This window comes from Mya arenaria, chromosome 15 (genome assembly GCF_026914265.1).
Source record: "Mya arenaria isolate MELC-2E11 chromosome 15, ASM2691426v1".
In the NCBI taxonomy this organism is placed as follows: Eukaryota; Metazoa; Mollusca; class Bivalvia; order Myida; family Myidae; genus Mya; species Mya arenaria.
Window position 1 is genome coordinate 40,044,475 of NC_069136.1, and position 19,241 is coordinate 40,063,715.

The 19,241-nt window shown below is 36.9% G+C and overlaps 1 protein-coding gene across 1 annotated transcript in view; it reads right to left on the reverse strand.

The window, feature by feature from the left end:
• LOC128219375 (somatostatin receptor type 2-like) overlaps positions 1-16,857 on the reverse strand; it is a 101,735-nt gene extending 84,878 nt beyond the window's left edge. The window contains exon 1 of the mRNA XM_052927184.1: positions 16,753-16,857. Within this exon, the coding sequence (XP_052783144.1) occupies positions 16,753-16,857 (105 nt within the window). The remainder of the gene's footprint in view (positions 1-16,752) is intronic.
• Between the last annotated feature and the right edge of the window lie 2,384 nt (positions 16,858-19,241).

Sequence of the window (19,241 nt, forward strand, 5' to 3'; positions counted from 1 at the left end):
ATAAAGACGGTAATTGGTCTTTCTATAATGTTCAACGGGATGACGATGGCACACTGCATGAGATCGTAGGTGCTAAGCAGGACGATGAGATGATTATTCGTGGTGCGTTGTGTATCTATTTTTCTATAATAATACAACGTCAAAATATTCCCAATCAATCCAGTCGATCCAGTGACGACCATAAACACCACCAATGCTGTTAGTTGCGAGTCCACATACGCAGCTAACCCTGCCGTCACGTTAACTAGGGGATATACTGACGTTGTTACATTGTCGAAATACGTGCGGTTGAACTCGTACCTAAGGGTCGTTGTTTGATTCATGATTTTGCCGCCGCCAAGTGAGAAGAATAACCTGTAAATAATACTTTCAAAATAACCTTTGCAAATGACAGTAAATTAAAGTATGTTAAAAGAAATTGGATAAAACAAAATCTTTGCCGCCTTGTTTGTTCGTTCAGATTAACATTTGTTTTCAAATACACAAGGCAACGCCATATTTACACAAGCAGTAAAACATACATTTGATAAAATGATCATAAACAATTGTCATTCACATATCAATTGATTTGTTTTCATCATTTAACAAGGACATGTTAATATTAGATACAATACATATAAAGCGTAAAGAGAGTACAACTTAAGTTTATGTATCCGTTATAATTACATAAAATATATTTAATACGAAGCCTACACATCTTTAGTTTTCTATTGACACTGGTACTTTGAGTGTTAAATAATCTGTCGACGATAAATAGCTGTAATATGAGAATGAAATAAATGGTTGAAGTGTTTGGTACATAATACATTAGTTTTACCATAGTTTTATTAATGCATACTTTGATTAGATGTACCTTTTGTGTTTTGTCTTTATGTAGGATTGTTGGAATAAGAGTTCGGTTTGTGCACATAAACTGGTTTAGACTCCCAGTAAATTTACATTTTACTGATCGTTCCAAGGCGGTACCTAACAATCCTTGATAAACATACCTATTTTTTATATATAATATGCATGCACTGTGCTGCTTGTGGAGTTTTGTGCAGTTCTTCCATGTTTCTTGTTTGTGATTTTATGTTCCATGTCTTTGGCGTTTACCCAGTGCCATTTAACCGGGTTTATGTTTAAACGTTTTGCTACTGAGCTTGTTTCTGTAGCTTTTCGCATAAATATTACTGTCAGTGGTAATAAAGACTTTATGAAAGGTTAATAATATTTTGAACAAACAACCATTTGGTGCCACTTTTCCCCTCAAAATTGAAATAAATCCATTGCATACAACTCTTAATTGGTCTTATATCTAGATCAAGCTCATTTAATATATTCTTTGAGTTTCACTACATATCCGAAACGTTTGTTATTAAGTCAGCATGCTACTATATTGTCGTCTGTTGGCGTGGCGGAATTTTTCATTTTTGCCCCGAAGAAGATTAAAACAAAATCGCAGTTTTCAACCCAGACATAATATATAAGTCCGAGCTTGTCCTGTGTATTCATTACAAATTGTTATTGACAATTCTATTATTTTGTGATTACCACAACAAAATATATGCATGGTAGATGTATTCCTCTCTAAAATAATGTTTTACAAATACAAAGTAATCACGTGATTTAAATGTTAATGACTTACGAGGACGTGAAATGTCATATGTTGTAAATCTCAATCATCATTGTACCTTAATGAGTGGCTATTTATTTATCAATAGCATTATGTTGTGTGCCTTACTGTTGGTAAATTCTAAGCAAAGTGATTTTTACTAATACAAAATTAAAAATGTGTCATTCGAACTGTTTCATAGACAACGTTTGGATACTGCAACATATATTAATATAATTCGCATCGGTAGCTTCTAGTACTTAATGCACTCCCGATGTATTTGTTAAAGTAGGAGTAAAAACATGTTTTAAGAAACAACACACTATCAGCAAGTTGCTCAGCTTATTCATGGGTTTATACTAATAGCTCACGATAAATAACAATTGGTATTCTTGCATACCGGACGTGTGTTTCCGGTCATGTGATCAGTGCTGGAAAAACCCATCTTACATACCCCATGTAAGATGAGTCACGCGCAACAACGCGCCCCTTCTTATTTCATTTAGTGTATGGTTTATGAAAAATATATTATGCCATTTTAATAAAAGGCAATCAAATATATATGTTTGCAAGACTATTAATTAAAATTAAAAAAAATAATCGTAAAACGCTATTTTTAGCTATTTAAAATTACTGCGCTCTATGACGTCAGTAAACAACGTCGCATGCGCTTTTTGGTGTAATTGTACAAAAGTTCGTTTTCTACGTCATTGTTTTGAACAAATTATTAAATTCAGATATGCAAGAAAATATATCAATCATGTATTTCCGGTCCGGATAAAAAAATCCGACCTTCGGGCACGGTGCGTGGCCGGTAACTCGGCAAGCCTCGTTACCGGCTTACGCACGTGCCCTCTGGTCGGATTTTTCTATCCGTACCGGAAACACATGATAGATATTTATATACTCCCCTTGATCCTATAAACTCGGCTTGATCCTATAAACTCCCCTTGATCCTATAAACTCCCCTTGATCCTATAAACTCGGCTTGATCCTATAAACTCCCCTTGATCCTATAAACTCGGCTTGATCCTATAAACGCCCCTTGATCCTATAAACTCCCCTTGATCCTATAAACTCGGCTTGATCCTATAAACTCGGCTTGGGAAAGTTTATTTTTAGACGTCTATAATAATTTCCATGTAAGCCAAAGAAAACCAAACAGAACAATGCTGTTGTTTCTCTTATAAAGCTAAACATGTTTAGTTTGTGTCACGCTAAGGCATTATATTTAGATCCTTTGCCGTTTTTAAAGTATCAGTTACAAAGCGTTCTATTTAAAAAGCAACATACCCCAAAACAGTGTGTCTTGTTTTATCAAGGGGCGGAGAAACCATCCTATTTACTCATGTTTAAATTGCGTGTGTTGTAACATTTCATCTAAATAATTCAACAAACGAACTATTGCTTGTTTCTCAGATTGATACCATACATTTGTATGAGAAAAATGTCAGTAAAGCATAGGAAACAAACATTTCTGTAGTATTAAGAACGCCCTTGTAACATTAGTTGGTGCACGATTTGCACGAGATTTACCAGTTGAAATATCCGACAGAAAAACAGTTATCAAACATTTTTGCAGGCCTATGATTGTTGTCTAATTACTTCATATATTTTGTAACATGTAAATATTCTTAAGTAAATATATGTCAACATACCTTCCTTGGATATTTGCGAACGCCTTTGTTTCTCTAGAAACCAAACATGGATACTTAGTCGCCCAGTCGATTATATTGCATTTCAGACGACTTAAAAATAGTTAAAGATGATTTAATATTTAAGCTACGTTTGGATAATTCAGAATTCCATTATTGTATTTGTACATCAAAGAAAATAAAACAGATATATTTCTTAGAAGTTTATTTCTTTCCCTTTTGTTTCATTATGTTTTTGTTGATTGGCAAAAGGGAAGTGTTGATTGCTGTTTTATCATTTCTGCAATAAATATTCTTATTGTTATACTTTAAAGGTGCCTTTATGCATCATTGTAACAAAATATAGAAATATAGAACTCTTCGGATATTAAAGTGACAGGAAAACAGTACTTACACGTGAATTTGTACGTGTAGCCTACTATACAAGGAAGGGTTTCAGACAGACATAAAAGTCGTCGGCGGATCTCGCAAAATGTTTGTAGCGTCTGTACAGACACGATTTGCAATTCAGCAAAAGTGATTGTATTCTTTGGTTTAGAATTAGATATATTAAATTAAGTAAACCAAGTCATATTGCAAGTGTCAATTTAAGTATTCTGCTCTGCGCAAGAATAATCCATTATGTATGCATACATGTAAACAACTCCTTATGCTTCTCAATTTTGAAATGCATTATTTTGTCATATCTTAACCTTTAAACACAGTTTACAGTTAAAACGAAGTTTGATGATTCTGTTCCTGCGTTTGGTATTTTTTTATTTCGAATAAAAGCCGATAAGTCAGACATTCAATTATATTGGCAGATAATAGTTTCAAGTCCCATTACTGTTGTTACTTTGAAGAGCTCTCATCTTAAAATATCATCAAAACTTACACACCGTTACTTTGTTTGATAAATCAGAAGTTGGCGTGTAAATTGTCATTGATCAAAGGTTTATAAAGATTTATTTTAATCTAAATAAATTATTGTCTTGGGTAATTCATCAAAAGAGTCCTTTAATTAAACTTTTTATGAATATCATTTCAAATGTAAAATAACTAATATTTTTTGGTATTATATAAATTTGATTTGAAGAGTCTTGATCAATTAATATGAAGAAACTGTTTGAGCGTTTGTCAATATGTCTTTGTGGCTTTTGATAAATTATGATACAAAACAGCCATAACTTAAACTTCGAGCATTTTACAAGGACCAATACTCTGATACGAAACACCATATGACAATATATACGACCTTAATATCTTATGAGATATCGAGTTCAATTAATTTCTGGGTTATTCCTTCATGCAGGTAAAACCTTGTTTGAACATGCTGGTGATTAAGACAAGTTAATGAACGCTCAATCCGACGCTAATCCACAGATTTATAAACAAAATGTAATGCTTATAAGGGTCACAAACAGGGCAATCATGCAAGACAACTGAACAGCCCTAAACTATAATCTCAACGCTGTGTCCTCAATACTTACTTATCATGTACTTATCATGCATGTTATGTATGTCTTATGTACTTATATGCAATCAAAAATGTTTAAACCAATAATTATGTGAAAAACTACAGAAACAAGCTCAGTAGCAAAATGTTTAAACATCAACCCGGTTTAATGGCACTTGGTAAACGCCAAAGACATAGAACACAAAAACAAAAAAATCACAGACAAGAAACAAGGAAAAACAGCACAGAACTCCACAAACAGCACAGTGCATACATACTATATAAAAACACTAGGTTTGTTTATCAAGGATTGTTAGGTACCGCCTTGGATCGATCAGTAAAATGTACATTTACCAACCCTAAACTGAACATATAATATGTTGTCCATTTATATGTATACGTGTGAAACATACATAAATCTACTTGGAAAAAATCAAAATATATTGAACGGATATGTTTTATTCACATGCTAATATGAACTCGCGTGAATCTAATAAAAGAGAATAAACCGTGTAGTTCTTGTTTAAACCAACAACTGCATAAGATGGTAAAGGAAACTTTATTGCATAAACTAAACCTTTGCCCCAAACTACAGAAGCGGGCAAACAATATATATACACAAACGACATTTTAAATGTCAAACAAATACTTAATATGATCAGCGAATTACAGTATAAACACAAACATATAAACACTTACAAGCCATCTTAATTTAACAGCGTAGCTTAAATATTTTAGTGATTTAAGAAAATAGATTTAATATAATTAATTGCATTTTGTATTAAACTATAAACTAATCGTCCAATACAGCCAGGTAGTAGGAACATTCAGAATGGGTAGTGAGAATGATCAGTTATTCATCGAACTTTCTTCAAAATATGAAACCGAGTTTGGACAGTATTGCTTGTATAATCCTGGTAGCACGAAGAGTTCCAATCACTTTCGGAGAAAGCCCAGTTTGGTATCCGTATTTTTTTCCAACGCGTCGAAAACGTAGGGTTGCAATATAGGTGTCGTTAGTACCCTAGAGCTGCAGACAGTGTCTAAGCTTGTTAAGACACAGTTTACTGGTAAGGGGTTTTATGTCACCTTGAGCTTGGAAAACAAATATCAGATCGTCTGGATTAGCGGTCAGTTTCATTTTACAGCAATGAAAGATGTCATTTACGGGGAAAAGAACACTCTCCTGCATTCGTGGAAATGGCACGTCAAGTGTTTTGGATTTAAGCTGGATTGTTTTAGACCATCAAATGTGCAATAATACTCACAAAGGGAAAATATAATGTTGTTCTCGGAATGCCATCTTGCATTAATTCTTCATATGATTGGGTAATATCTAGGAAATCGTGCAGGTAACAGATGATTATTTTGCAGCCTTTTCTAGTCGTCGTTATGAGTTTCCCTTATACGATTGGAGATTTCCGGACTTCCTGGCACGCCGAAACTAAGACGCTGGTTTACCAGGCTGGCGTTATCTTCATGTCCACTAAACAAATATAGACCTATTGCTTTAACATTTGATGGATGCATTTTCTCACTGCGATAGGTAATTGCTAAGTCCAACTATGGCATGTTGAAATCAGGTGTTCTTAATTCAAAGGCAGCTTACAGAAGCACGGAATGGTCTGCTACAATCGCGAGTAAAACTTTCATTCTTTGGAGTCGCACAAATACAACAAATGGTTTCTCATGCACTTTTATTGTAATTTCGTTTAATAGTTCTGTTTGAATTTGATCTTCACAACGCACGCGCATCTTTTCGTTTGTGGCCGATAATTAATTATCAACCTCCAAAAAACGTGATGTTTTGTTATTGTGAATTAACAATTTGAAACCGTTGTTTACTCTAAACAATAAATAATCACGGTCGTAGTAGTCATCCGGGAGTTGTCTTTTACTTTCCTCATAGATTTAACTTGTAGGTCGGCTTCATGCTGTTTTCTTTGCCATGATCTGTTTTTGAGAGGTGGCTTTTAGTTTCGGGTGCCGTTATCTAAAATTTGAACCGAATGAGCGTTTGGTAAAAGGATTGGCTTCTCAATATGTTGAGATAAGCACTGAAATTCATGTTCCAGATATTCCCGGTATGAATAGTCGAAATTGAGGACACTGTTTCATTCAAAACTTCCGGCGAACTCATTTTTTTTTATTTATTTTTTATTTATTTTTTGGTGGTAAAGGACAAAAAGAACTCGATCTCGAGCTCGATGTAGTTGATTTGTTCTAAGAATTTGATTAAGTAATCCCATGTTGGCTGCTCCCAATCCCTAAAGGATATAAAGAGATTGTCTTCGTCGTACCTCAACACAAGGGTATCTGATTGGTCTGGTCCAGACCGTAATATGAATTCTTAGCGACGGGTTTCATGTCGGCCCTTTGCTTTTTGGACAGAAACTGGATAACGTCCGTAACCTTTTCTGATAGCGATTTCGTTCTAAGGATTGCATGGGGTCGATGTAGCAAAATGCAACTGAACCAAAATGTTTAAGTCACTTTTTACAATTAGTCTTAAAGCATCTTTTGTCACCAACTATTTCTGTCTAAGCACTTGAGACACGGTTCGAGACAATTTTTGGGTTGTTACTCATTCGTTAAAATTAAATTTCTCCACACATGCGTGTGTGTGTTACAAAATAATATTGATAAGGACATCAACCTTATCTGGGATATGTTTCATTTATTCTTCGGATTCAGAAAATATACGCCATTTTTGGTACGATATAAATATTAGTTACCCAATATGGAAACGTATACTGTCACCGCGTGGCCAGTCCTGGACCAATGGCGTCGTGTTATTCATGTTGATGGTGTGAAAAAAATATAAATATTTATGATCTACAGGGAGTTGCCATTTAATACATTTTTTTAAATAATGTTCATGTGAAGTTTTCCGTTACGAATTTTATTCACGTGCTATATCGTAAATGACAAAATTATGAAATAATATTCTTGATATATAACTATTGTAATGACTGACGTGACGTCATAAATTATTAATTTGAAAATGTGCGCGCTATAATTCTACGTTTGATATATATTACGCTGTAGATCATCGAATAAGTATTTACCGGATGTAAAAAAAAAATAGTTGTTTCTTTCAGTGTATGATCACAACATATTTCACCAAGAAAACACCAAAACTGGAAAAAGCAATACTTCAGGATAGCCGTAGCAACATATCCATATGTTGAGATGTTCAGCATGTTCAGATGTATTCACTCTCGTAACAATGTTACGGATTGAGAGTGCAAGTTCATAGTCACAGTCATAGTTCATAGTCTATAAAGCTCATGAATGGTTTATTAAGTACAATACAGATCACTTAACACATACAAGATAGGATATACTGATATTAGTTTAAGTGTTCAGTGTTTAAGGAGGAAATTACTGTACACATGTTTATTCAAATCAGAAATATTGACAAACTTAATTTATTAATCAAAGTGATTAACCGTGCTAATAACATTTTATAGTTATTATTCAAACGACCTCCGGAAGGGAAAATCATATAGACTGACTTTCTATAATTACATTCATTATTGCAGTTTACTGGAAAATTTACTCTGCCTAGCACTGCCATTTTTATTTATACATGCCTTTTTCGGGCAGTCACGTAACTGCCAATGAATTGTTGTTGAACTGCCACATTTTCCTGCAAGAGTAAATAATAGCCACAATGGTTGATGTCAGAAAATCTGAACTTACCTTGCGACGGAAGTTAAGTTTTTCGGAAATAAATGAATTTTATCGGAACGAAATAGTACATATAGATTGAATATTCCAGAAAAAACTGCTTTCCTATTAGAGGTAAAAACGATGAAGTGAACACCACCGGGATCGATGTCTTGTGACAAACAATGCTTGAATTATATTACCCATTAATTAATTAGATGTGATTTGTTGCTATTCAGAGGTAGCACCAAGTTGGTTTTAAGGTGTGTATATCGTTATAGCTTGTAACCAATAGCCAGTAAAGGAGATATATAACCATAGCACCTTGATGTCTAGAACAGCAGCTATAGGCGCGTAAAGAAGATATATTACCATAGGACCTAGGTGTCCAGGCTAGCAGCTCGGGGCGCGTATAGAAGGTTACAACCATAGGACCTAGATGTCCAGGCTAGCAGCTCGGGGCGCGTATAGAAGAATACAACCATAGGACCTAGGTGTCCAGGCTAGCAGCCCGGGGTGCGTATAGAAGGTTACAACCATAGGACCTAGGTGTCCAGGCTAGCAGCTCGGGGTGCGTATAGAAGGTTACAACCATAGGACCTAGGAGTCCAGGCTAGCAGCTAGGTGTGCGTATAGAAGGTTACATCAATAGGACCTAGGTGTCCAGGCTAGCAGCTAGGTGTTCGTATAGAAGGTTAAAACCATAGGACCTAAGTGTCCAGGCTAGCAGCTAGGTGTGCGTATAGAAGGTTACAACAAAAGGACCTAGGTGTCCAGGCTAGCAGCTAGGTGTGCGCATAGAAGGTTACAACCATAGGACCAGAGTGTCCAGGCTAGCAGCTAGGTGTGCGTATAGAAGGTTACAACCATACGACCTAGGTGTCCAGGCTAGCAGCTAGAGGGGCGTATAGAAGTTTACAACCATAGGACCTAGGTGTCCAGGCTAGCAGCTAGAGGGGCGTATAGAAGATTTAAACCATAGGACCTAGGTGTCCAGGCTAGCAGCTAGGTGTGCGTATAGAAGGTTACAACCATAGGACCTAGGTGTCCAGGCTAGCAGGTAGATGTGCGTATAGAAGGTTACAACCATAGGACCTAGGTGTCCAGGCTAGCAGCTAGATGTGCGTATAGAAGGTTACAACCATAGGACCTAGGTGTCCAGTCTAGCAGCTAGGTGTGCATCTAGAAGGTTACAACCATAGGATAGGTGTCCAGACAAGCAGCTAAGTGTGCGTATAGAAGGTTACAGCCATAGGACCTAGGTGTCCAGGCTAGCAGCTAGGTGTGCGTATAGAAGGTTACAACCATAGGACCGAGGTGTCCAGGCTAGCAGCTAGGTGTGCGTATAGAAGGTTACAACCATAGGACCTAGGTGTCCAGGCTAGCAGCTAGGTGTGCGTATAGAAGGTTATAACCATAGGACCTAGGTGTCCAGACAAGCAACTAGGTGTGCGTATAGAAGGTTATAACCATAGGACCTAGGTGTCCATGCTACCAGCTAGGTGTGCGTATAGATGATAACAACCATAGGACCTAGGTGTCCAGGCTAGCAGCTAGAGGGTCGTATAGAAGGGTTGTAACCATAGGACCTAGGTGTTCAGACCAGCGGCTAGGTGTGCGTATAGAAGGATTATAACCAAAGGACCTAGGTGTCCAGACAAGCAGCTAGGGGTGCGTATAGAAGGCTATAACCATGGGACCTAGATGCCCAGACCAGCAGCAAGGGGCGCGTATAGAAGGGTTATAACCATAGGACCTAGGTGTCCACGCTAGCAGCTAGAGTGCCGTATATAAGGGGTTATAACCATAGGACCTAGATGTCCTAACCAGCGGATAGGGGTGCGTATAGAAAGGTTATAACCATAGGACATAGGTGTCAAGACCAGCAGCTAGGGATGCGTATAGAAGGGCTATAACCATAGGACCTAGGTGTCCAGACCAGCAGCAGGGGGGGGGGGGCAAATAGAAGGTTATAACCATAAAACCTAGATGTCTAGATAACAGCTAATGTCGCGTATAGAAGCGTTATAACCATTATTCGAATATTCGTTTGCATCCCTAGTTATAACCATAGGATCTAGGTGTCCAGAGTAGCAGCTAAGGGCGCGTATACAATAGTTATAACCATAGTACCTAGGTGTCCAGAGTAGCACCTAGGGGCGCGAAATGAAGAGTTATAACCTTAGGACCTAGGTGTCCAGAGTAGCAGCTAGGGGCGCGTAAAGGAGATAAATAACTACAGGACCTAGGTGTCCAGACCAGCAGATTATTTACCACCGGACCTCTGTGTCCAGACAAGCAGGTAATGGCGCGTATAGAAGGGTAATAACCACCAGACCTAGGTGTCCAGACCAGCAGCTAGTAGCGTGTATAGAAGATTAAAAACTGCAGGACCTTGATGTCCAGATCAGCATCTAGGGCGCGTAAAGAAGATAAATAACTTCAGGACCTAGGTGTCCAGGCTAGCAGCTAGAGGGTCGTATAGAAGGGTTGTAACCATAGGACCTAGGTGTTCAGACCAGCGGCTAGGTGTGCGTATAGAAGGATTATAACCAAAGGACCTCGGTGTCCAGACAAGCATCTAGGGTGCGTATAGAAGGGTAATAACCACCAGACCCAGGTGTCCATACTAGCAGATAGGGGCATGTATAGAATATATATAATTGCAGGACCTTGGTGTCACGACAAGTAGCTAGTGGCGCGTATAAAAGGGTAATAACGACCGGACCTAGGTGTCCAGACTATCAGCTAGTGGCGCGTATAGAAGATTAATAACTCCAGGACCTGTGTGTCCAGACCAGCAGCTAGGGTGCTGATAGAATGGTTATAACCACAGGACCTAGGTGTCCAGACTAGCAGCTAGTGTCGCGTATAGAAGGGTAATAACGACCGGACCTAGGTGTCCAGACTATCAGCTAGTGGCGCGTATAGAAGATTAATAACTCCAGGACCTGTGTGTCCAGTCCAGCAGCTAGGGTGCGTATAGAAGGGTTATAACCATAGGACCTAGGCGTCAAGACTAGCAGCTTGGGCGCGTCTAACGGAGTTATAACCATAACATCTAGGTGTCAAAACCATCAATTAAGCGTTCTAACCATAGGACCTAGGTATCCAGAGTAGCAGCTAAGGTCGCGTATAAAAGGGTTATAACTTATAACCATAGGACCTAGGTGTCCATATCAGCAGCTAGGGGCGCGTATAAAAGAGTAATAACAACAGGACCTAGGTGTCAAGACCAGCAGCTAAGAGCGCTTACAGAAGGGTTATGTCTGGACACCCAGGTCCTGTGGTTATAACCCCGCTGCACACGTCCTTAGGTGCTGATCTGGACAACAAGGTCCTAGAATGGACGCTATAGGAGAGTTATAATTACAGAACCTAGGATTTCCAGCTAGGCCATAGGATATATGTGTCCAGACTAGCAGTTAGGGGCGCGTATAGAAGGGTTATATCCAAAGGATCTTTGGGTCTAGACCAGCAGCTAAGGACGCGTATAAAGGTGTTATAACCATAACATCTAGGTGTCTAAACCAGCAGCTAACGGTGCTTAAAGAAGAAGAATAACCACAGCATCTAGGTGTCGAGGCCAGCAGGTAATTATGTGTAAAGAAGGGTTAAAACCATAGGACATAGATGTGTAGACCAGCAGCTAAGATAATGTATAGAACAGAATTAACCACAAAATCTAGTTTTCCAGATCGGCGACAAAAGCGTGTATAAAAGGTTTTTAACCATAGGGCCTATGCGTCCATACCAGCAGCTTAGGGTACGTATAGTAGAGTATTAACAACAGGGAGTGGGTGTCAGACCAACAGATAATTGTGCGTATAGACCAGTAATGACCATAGGTCCTAGACGTAAAGACCACCAGCTAAGATTACGCATTGTAAGTAATTACCACATGACCTGGGTGTTAAGGCCGGCAGCTAAGACGAGTAATAATTACTGGACCTAGGTGTCTAGACTAGCAGCTAAGGATGCGTATAGGTGAGCAATAATTACCAGCAGCCTAGAGTACGTAAATAAGAGTACATGTAATAACCACAGGATCTAGATGTCCAGACCAGCATGTGTCTGCGCCGGTCTTGTTGTCTATACAGTTATCTTTTCTTGATTTTACAACGATGTTTGCCTAATGCATGAAGCCTGAACGGGGTGACAATACGCTTCCCTCGCGTAAATTCGGAACCCAAGGGCGTTATAAGTCCCCATAACTGAAAAATAACTGGCTTTTAGAAGGTGACATCAAACAAGTTCAAATGATTTACGAAATATATAAATTTCCATGCGAATTTAAATACTTAAGGAAACGGCCTTCACTGCAAGTCTTGTCTTGCCTGTAAATTAAGCTGTACAATATTGCTTTAATCGCCGTGTTCATATAATATGCGGAAGGTGATAAAATACCTTTTCATTCTTTCCGCATATCTGCTCTCGAAACATTCTAAGATTATTTTATGTATCTTTAAGCTGCACTCTCACAGATTAAACATTTTTACCACTTTTTTATTTTTTGTCTTGGAAAGAGCTAATTTTTGCGTAAATTTCTGCAAACCAATGATAAAAGATTGCTGACAAAAGATCAGATCGCAGATTTTCAGATTTCCGTTCGAAAATTGATGTTTTATGGCTTAAACCATTACTATCGGTTTAAGAAAAATGCGAAAAACATCAATATTTTAACTTGAATATAAAAATCTGCGATCTAATTTGTTGTCAGCAGTGTTATATAACTGGTTGCCATGGATTTTCGCATATATTGGCTAGTTCCAAGACAAAAAAAGTTGTCAAAACGTTCAATTTGCAAGAGTACAACTTTAAGCTGTGCAGTAATGCTCTAATCGCCGCGTTCGTATAACATGCGGAAGGTAATTGAATACCTCTTCATTCTGTCCGCATATCTGCACTCAAAACAGTCAATATTAAAGTGACACTCTCATTCAAAATCAATACATACACGTGTATAGCAGACATGAATTTTGACTGATAAACCTTTAACTACTTACTTAATAATGCATTTATGGAAAATATTAACTATTGATAAGAAGATTGTAACCGTGAATTTAATAGGAGAAAGCGCAAAATATTAAATGATTGGTGAATGCTAAAAGATTTACTGCGGTCTACTATAGTCTCAAAAGGTAGATATACTATGATTTTTGCTCATTTCTTTCAAATTATACTCGATATCCTTCGTAAAAACCATTGTTTTTGACATGTATTCATCGCTTTTGGAATATTAAAACAATACTATTAATTGTGGTAAATCTCATTTGGGAGTAAGAGTGCAACTTTAATTTGTATATCTTAACAACGTTGGAAATGCCAATTATACATCTGAGCAGCAATAAACAAACTCTGAGATATGATCTCGTCTGCAATCATTGAAACGCTTGTCTTATACCTGATTTACAAGCGCCTGTCGTCTTAATCTATTGAGAATTCCTAGTGTCTATTATAGACTCTGAGTAAATTTAGTAGTTAGATGACATTAAGTAAATTCTGAATGGTTATAATGGGTGGAGTGAGCGTAGCCAATGAGTCCTTTTTAATCATTAAGAAATTACTTCCGGTGATAAAACTGACTTTGAATACAAACGCATTGATTGGTACATTGTCAGCACAGAATTTGACGCAGAGAGTGTGTATCGAATGATTGGCAGTAGAAGGACCTTTGAACGCGAAAGATGACATTCTTTATGATTAAATCTATTACTTTAAATTGCCTGTTCAGTTTAAGCTGAAAATATTTGACATTCTCCAATTAATGATTGTATTCCAATAGCACTGAAAATGTTCATACAACTAGGAAATCTTCGTTTATAGCGACTATGAATAATACAGTTGTAAAAATAATTATTTGAGTTATCGAATATTCGATCGACAAAATTACCGAATGATCGAATATTGATATTGCCATTCATTTGCATCCCTAGAGCTTGTAACAACATTACCTACATTTGGCTGATCAGACCTATTTATTCTATTTAAAAAAATATTCTAACTCAACCATGACTAATTCTGAACCCTTTTGTTTCAAAATGTAAAATAAGCTGTTTTTATATATAACATTCTTAACTGTGGCATTTTCCAATTCTTCACGAAGCTGTTGAGCCCTAACCCTTATTGACATATCTTAAGAAGTGCAGACAATGCATCCCATTGTAATTCAACACCTTGTAGTCATTCCTCTTACTGCAGCTATAAAATAACTTTTGCAAGAAAACGAAACTCGTCCAATAATGTGCAATACACTTGAATAGAATGTGTATATTGAATATTGTGTATACAATGGCGTTATCTTTGATTTAAGTCTTGAATTTAACCAAAATGTTGCCTACCGACGTAGCATGTATGACGTAATTTATCACGTGGTATACACACACTGGTAAAGATATGAAACATCGGACACTTATGAGCATTACATGAATTGATACATGCTACGTCGGTAGGCAACATTTTGGTTAAATTCAAGACTTAAATCAAAGATAACGCCATTGTATACACAATATTCAATATACACATGTCATGGCAAGTACAGGTAAATGCGAGTGTGCAATAAACACATGGCCGGGCAAATACAGGTAAATGCGAGTGTGCAATAAACACATGGCAGGGCAAATACAGGTAAATGCGAGTGTGCAATAAACACATGGCAGGGCAAATACAGGTAAATGCGAGTGTTCAATAAACACATGGCAGGGCAAATACAGGTAAATGCAAGTGCGCAATAAACACATGGCATGGCAAATGCAGGTAAAGGCGAGTGCGCAATAAACACATGGCATGGCAAATGCAGGTAAAGGCGAGTGTGCAATAATCGCATGGCATGGCAAATACAGGTATATGCGAGTGTTCAATAAACACATGGCAGGGCAAGTACAGGTAAATGCGAGTGTTCAATAAACACATGGCAGGGCAAATACAGGTAAATGCGAGTGTGCAATAAACACATGGCAGGGCAAATACAGGTAAATGCGAGTGTGCAATATACACATGGCAGGGCAAATACAGGTAAATGCGAGTGTTCAATAAACACATGGCATGGTAAGTACAGGTAAATGCGAGTGTGCAATAAACACATGGCATGGAAAATACAGGTAAATGCGAGATCAGGTAAATGTGAGTGTACAATATACACATGGCTTGGCAAATACAGGTAAATACGAGTGTGCAATAAACACATTGCATGGCAAGTACAGGTAAATGTGAGTGTACAATAAACACATGGCAGGGCAAGTACAGGTAAATGCGAGTGTGCAATATACACATGGCATGGCAAATACAGTTAAATGCGAGTGTGCAATATACACATGGCAGGGCAAATACAGGTAAATGCGAGGTTAGGTAAATGTGAGTGTACAATAAACACATGGCATGGCAAGTACAGGTAAATGCGAGTGTGCAATATACACATGGCATGGCAAGTACAGGTAAATGCGAGTGTGCAATATACACATGGCATGGCAAGTACAGGTAAATGTGAGTGTTCAATATACATATGGCATGGCAAGTACAGGTAAATGCGAGTGTACAATATACACATGGCATAGCAAGTACAGGTAAATGCGAGTGTGCAATATACACATGGCATGGCACGATCAGGTAAATGTTAGTGTTCAATATACACATGGCATGGCAAGTACAGGTAAATGCGAGTGTTCAATAAACACATGGCATAGCAAGATCAGGTAAATGCATAGTATGCAATATACACATGGCATGGCAAGTACAGGTAAATGCGAGTGTACAATATACACATGGCATGGCAAGTACAGGTAAATGCATAGTATGCAATATACACATGGCATGGCAAGTACAGGTAAATGCGAGTGTGCAATATACACATGGCATGGCAAGTACAGGTAAATGCATAGTATGCAATATACACATGGCATGGCAAGTACAGGTAAATGCGAGTGTGCAATATACACATGGCATGGCAAGTACAGGTAAATGTGAGTGTTCAATGGACACATGTCATGGCAAGTACAGGTAAATGCGAGTGTGCAATATACTTATGGCATGGAAAATGCAGTTAAATGCGAAAGTCCAATTTACACAATGTATAGCAAGAAAGGCTAAATGCGAGTATACAATATACACATGACGTGGAAATAGCAGTTAAATGACAGTCATATAAATAGAGAAAGACATTTTATTGAGACCCATACAAAGGCAATAACAGTTAAATGCGTTAATGCAATATACGTATCGAAAATCTTAACGACCAGCACATGTTTAAATGAATAGAGTAATGCATAAGTATTTAATAAGTTATATCGTAAGCAGGCATGTTTGCAATACAAAGACATACTGACTGCACGCTGACAATAGTATATGCAGCAGATATCAAGCTAACTGTCAATGTATTGTATGATATTTAATCCATTTACTTCAATACCACAGCTACAGTTGTTTTTGATGGGGCATTCACATCCGTCACTAGAGTACAGGATGCTGGTAAGTGGGAGGATGTCCACAAGTATACACCAGTCCATGTCATATCATTTATTGTGTAGTAGTTAAGTTATAAACACATACATGTCTTTTCCCCGCTTTGTGTCTTGTAAATGATAGACGGAGTAGTATACTGTGAAACTAGCGTAAGTTTACATAAACTTTGTACTTGTTAGTAGTATTGATAAGAATAAAATATCACCATGCATGTTGTAAAATGATTGAGGTTTCTTTATTCGTATTTATAACAAACTAAATAATTGAATATGTTACGATACATATAGATCTATTTTGCTTTATTTTGGTCTCCGACTTTAAATCTGCACTCTCACAGATATAACTTTTTTTTTATTTTTTGTCTTGGAATGAGAAAGATTTTGCGTAAAATTCTGCAAACCATTGCTATAAGATTGCTGACAAAATATCAAATTGTAGATTTTCATATTTCCGTTCGAAAATTAATGCTTTATGGCTTAAACCGTTTACTTACGGTTTAAGAAAAATACATAAAACATCAATTTTGATTTATTAAAATCTGCGATCTAATTTTTTGTCAGCAGTCTTATATTACTGGTTTTCATAGGATTTCGCAAAAATTGGCTCGTTCCAAGACAACAAATGAAAAAAAGTTGTCAAAACGTTCAATCTGTGAGAGTGCAGCTTTAACATGCATCATATATACTGAGCAACAATACAATACGAGGGTATCAAACCGTTTTGATTCCATGGTGGCGGTTTTCCGGATGTCGTGATTACGTTCGCAGGGTTTATTGAGCAAACTAAATTGGAATTCGATACAAGAGTAAGCAATTATAAATAACTGTAATAAAAATGAATGCATTAAGCTTAAGTCGTTACTATGGCAACATTTGATAACAAAACACACATACGTTTCCTATAAATATATGAAATCCAGCAACCAATGCTGATAACGTCGAATCAATATTAAAGTGAAATATGATGATGTCAGTAAGGGTATGACGAACACTGTTCATTATGTCTGAGGAACGCATGCATGACTGTCTTCTCTGACATAATGCACAGTTTGTGGCGTTTCACTTACTTTAAACCCAGATCTTTAATGTAACCAAATAGTAATAACATGGAAGTCTGACCTTATGAAACATGGAAGACTGACCTTATAAAACATGGAAGTCTGACCCAAAAAAACATGAAAGTCACTTTGAAATGTTAATTTCGATAATTATTATCGAAATTAACATTTCAAAGTGACTTTCATGTTTCATAAAGTCAGACTTCTATGTTTCATAAGGTCAAACTTCTATGATCAATGGGATCTGACTTCTATGATAAATAGGGTCTGATTTCTATGATAAATAGGGTCAGACTTCTATGATGAATTGCGTCAGACTTCTATGATAAATAGGGTCAGACTTCTATGTTTTATAATGTCAGACTTCTATGTTTTATAATGTCAGACTTATATCATAAATAGGGTCAGACTTCTATGTTTTATAATGTCAGACTTCTATGTTTTATAATGTCAGACTTATATTATAAATAGGGTCAATCTTCTATGATAAATAGGGTCAGACATCTATGATAAATAGGGTCAGACTTCTATGATAAAAAGGGTCAGACTTTTATGATTTATAGGCGCAGACTTCAATGTTTGATATGCTCAGACTTCCATGTTTTATAATGTCAGACTTCTATGTTTAATAAGGTTAAATAAGGTCAGACTTCTATGATAAATAGGGTCAGACTTCTATGATAAATAGGGTCAGACTTCTATGATAAATAGGGTCGGACTTCTATGATAAATAGGGTCATTCTTCTATGATTGATAGGCTCAGACTTTCATGTTTTATAATGTCACACTTCTATGTTTAATAAGTTTAAAAAGGGTCAGACTTCCATGTTTTATAGCGTTAGACTTTAATGTTTTATAAGGTTTAATAGGGTCAGACTTCTAAATTTTATAGAGTCGGACTGTAATGTTTAATAAGGCTTAATAGGGTCAGACTTCAATATTTTATAAGATCAGACTTAAATGTTTGATAAGGTGCAACAGGTTCAGACTTCCATCTTGTATAAGGGCAGACTTTAATGTTTAGTAAGGTGCAATAGGGTCAGTTTTGAAACAACTGGTTTATGAGTCTCTTATAATTGTTGTTCGTACAAATAAGGAAACCATAACTCAATTCAAAAACCCTTGAAATGTAGTTGGCTATAATTATCAGTTCAAGATCAATAAACTTTGTATTGAGCATAAAGGAAATCACACTCGATGTTTTGTTCACATGATGTTTTATTTTAATGAAGAAGTTAGCGTCTATCATCGAAACTCGATCAGCTGCGTGAGTTTCATATCACGACACTTGAAACATGTTTGTAACGAGACCCATTGTTTTTTTAACTGTATACATAACGTTGACTCAACTGACTGTACAGTATCTATATA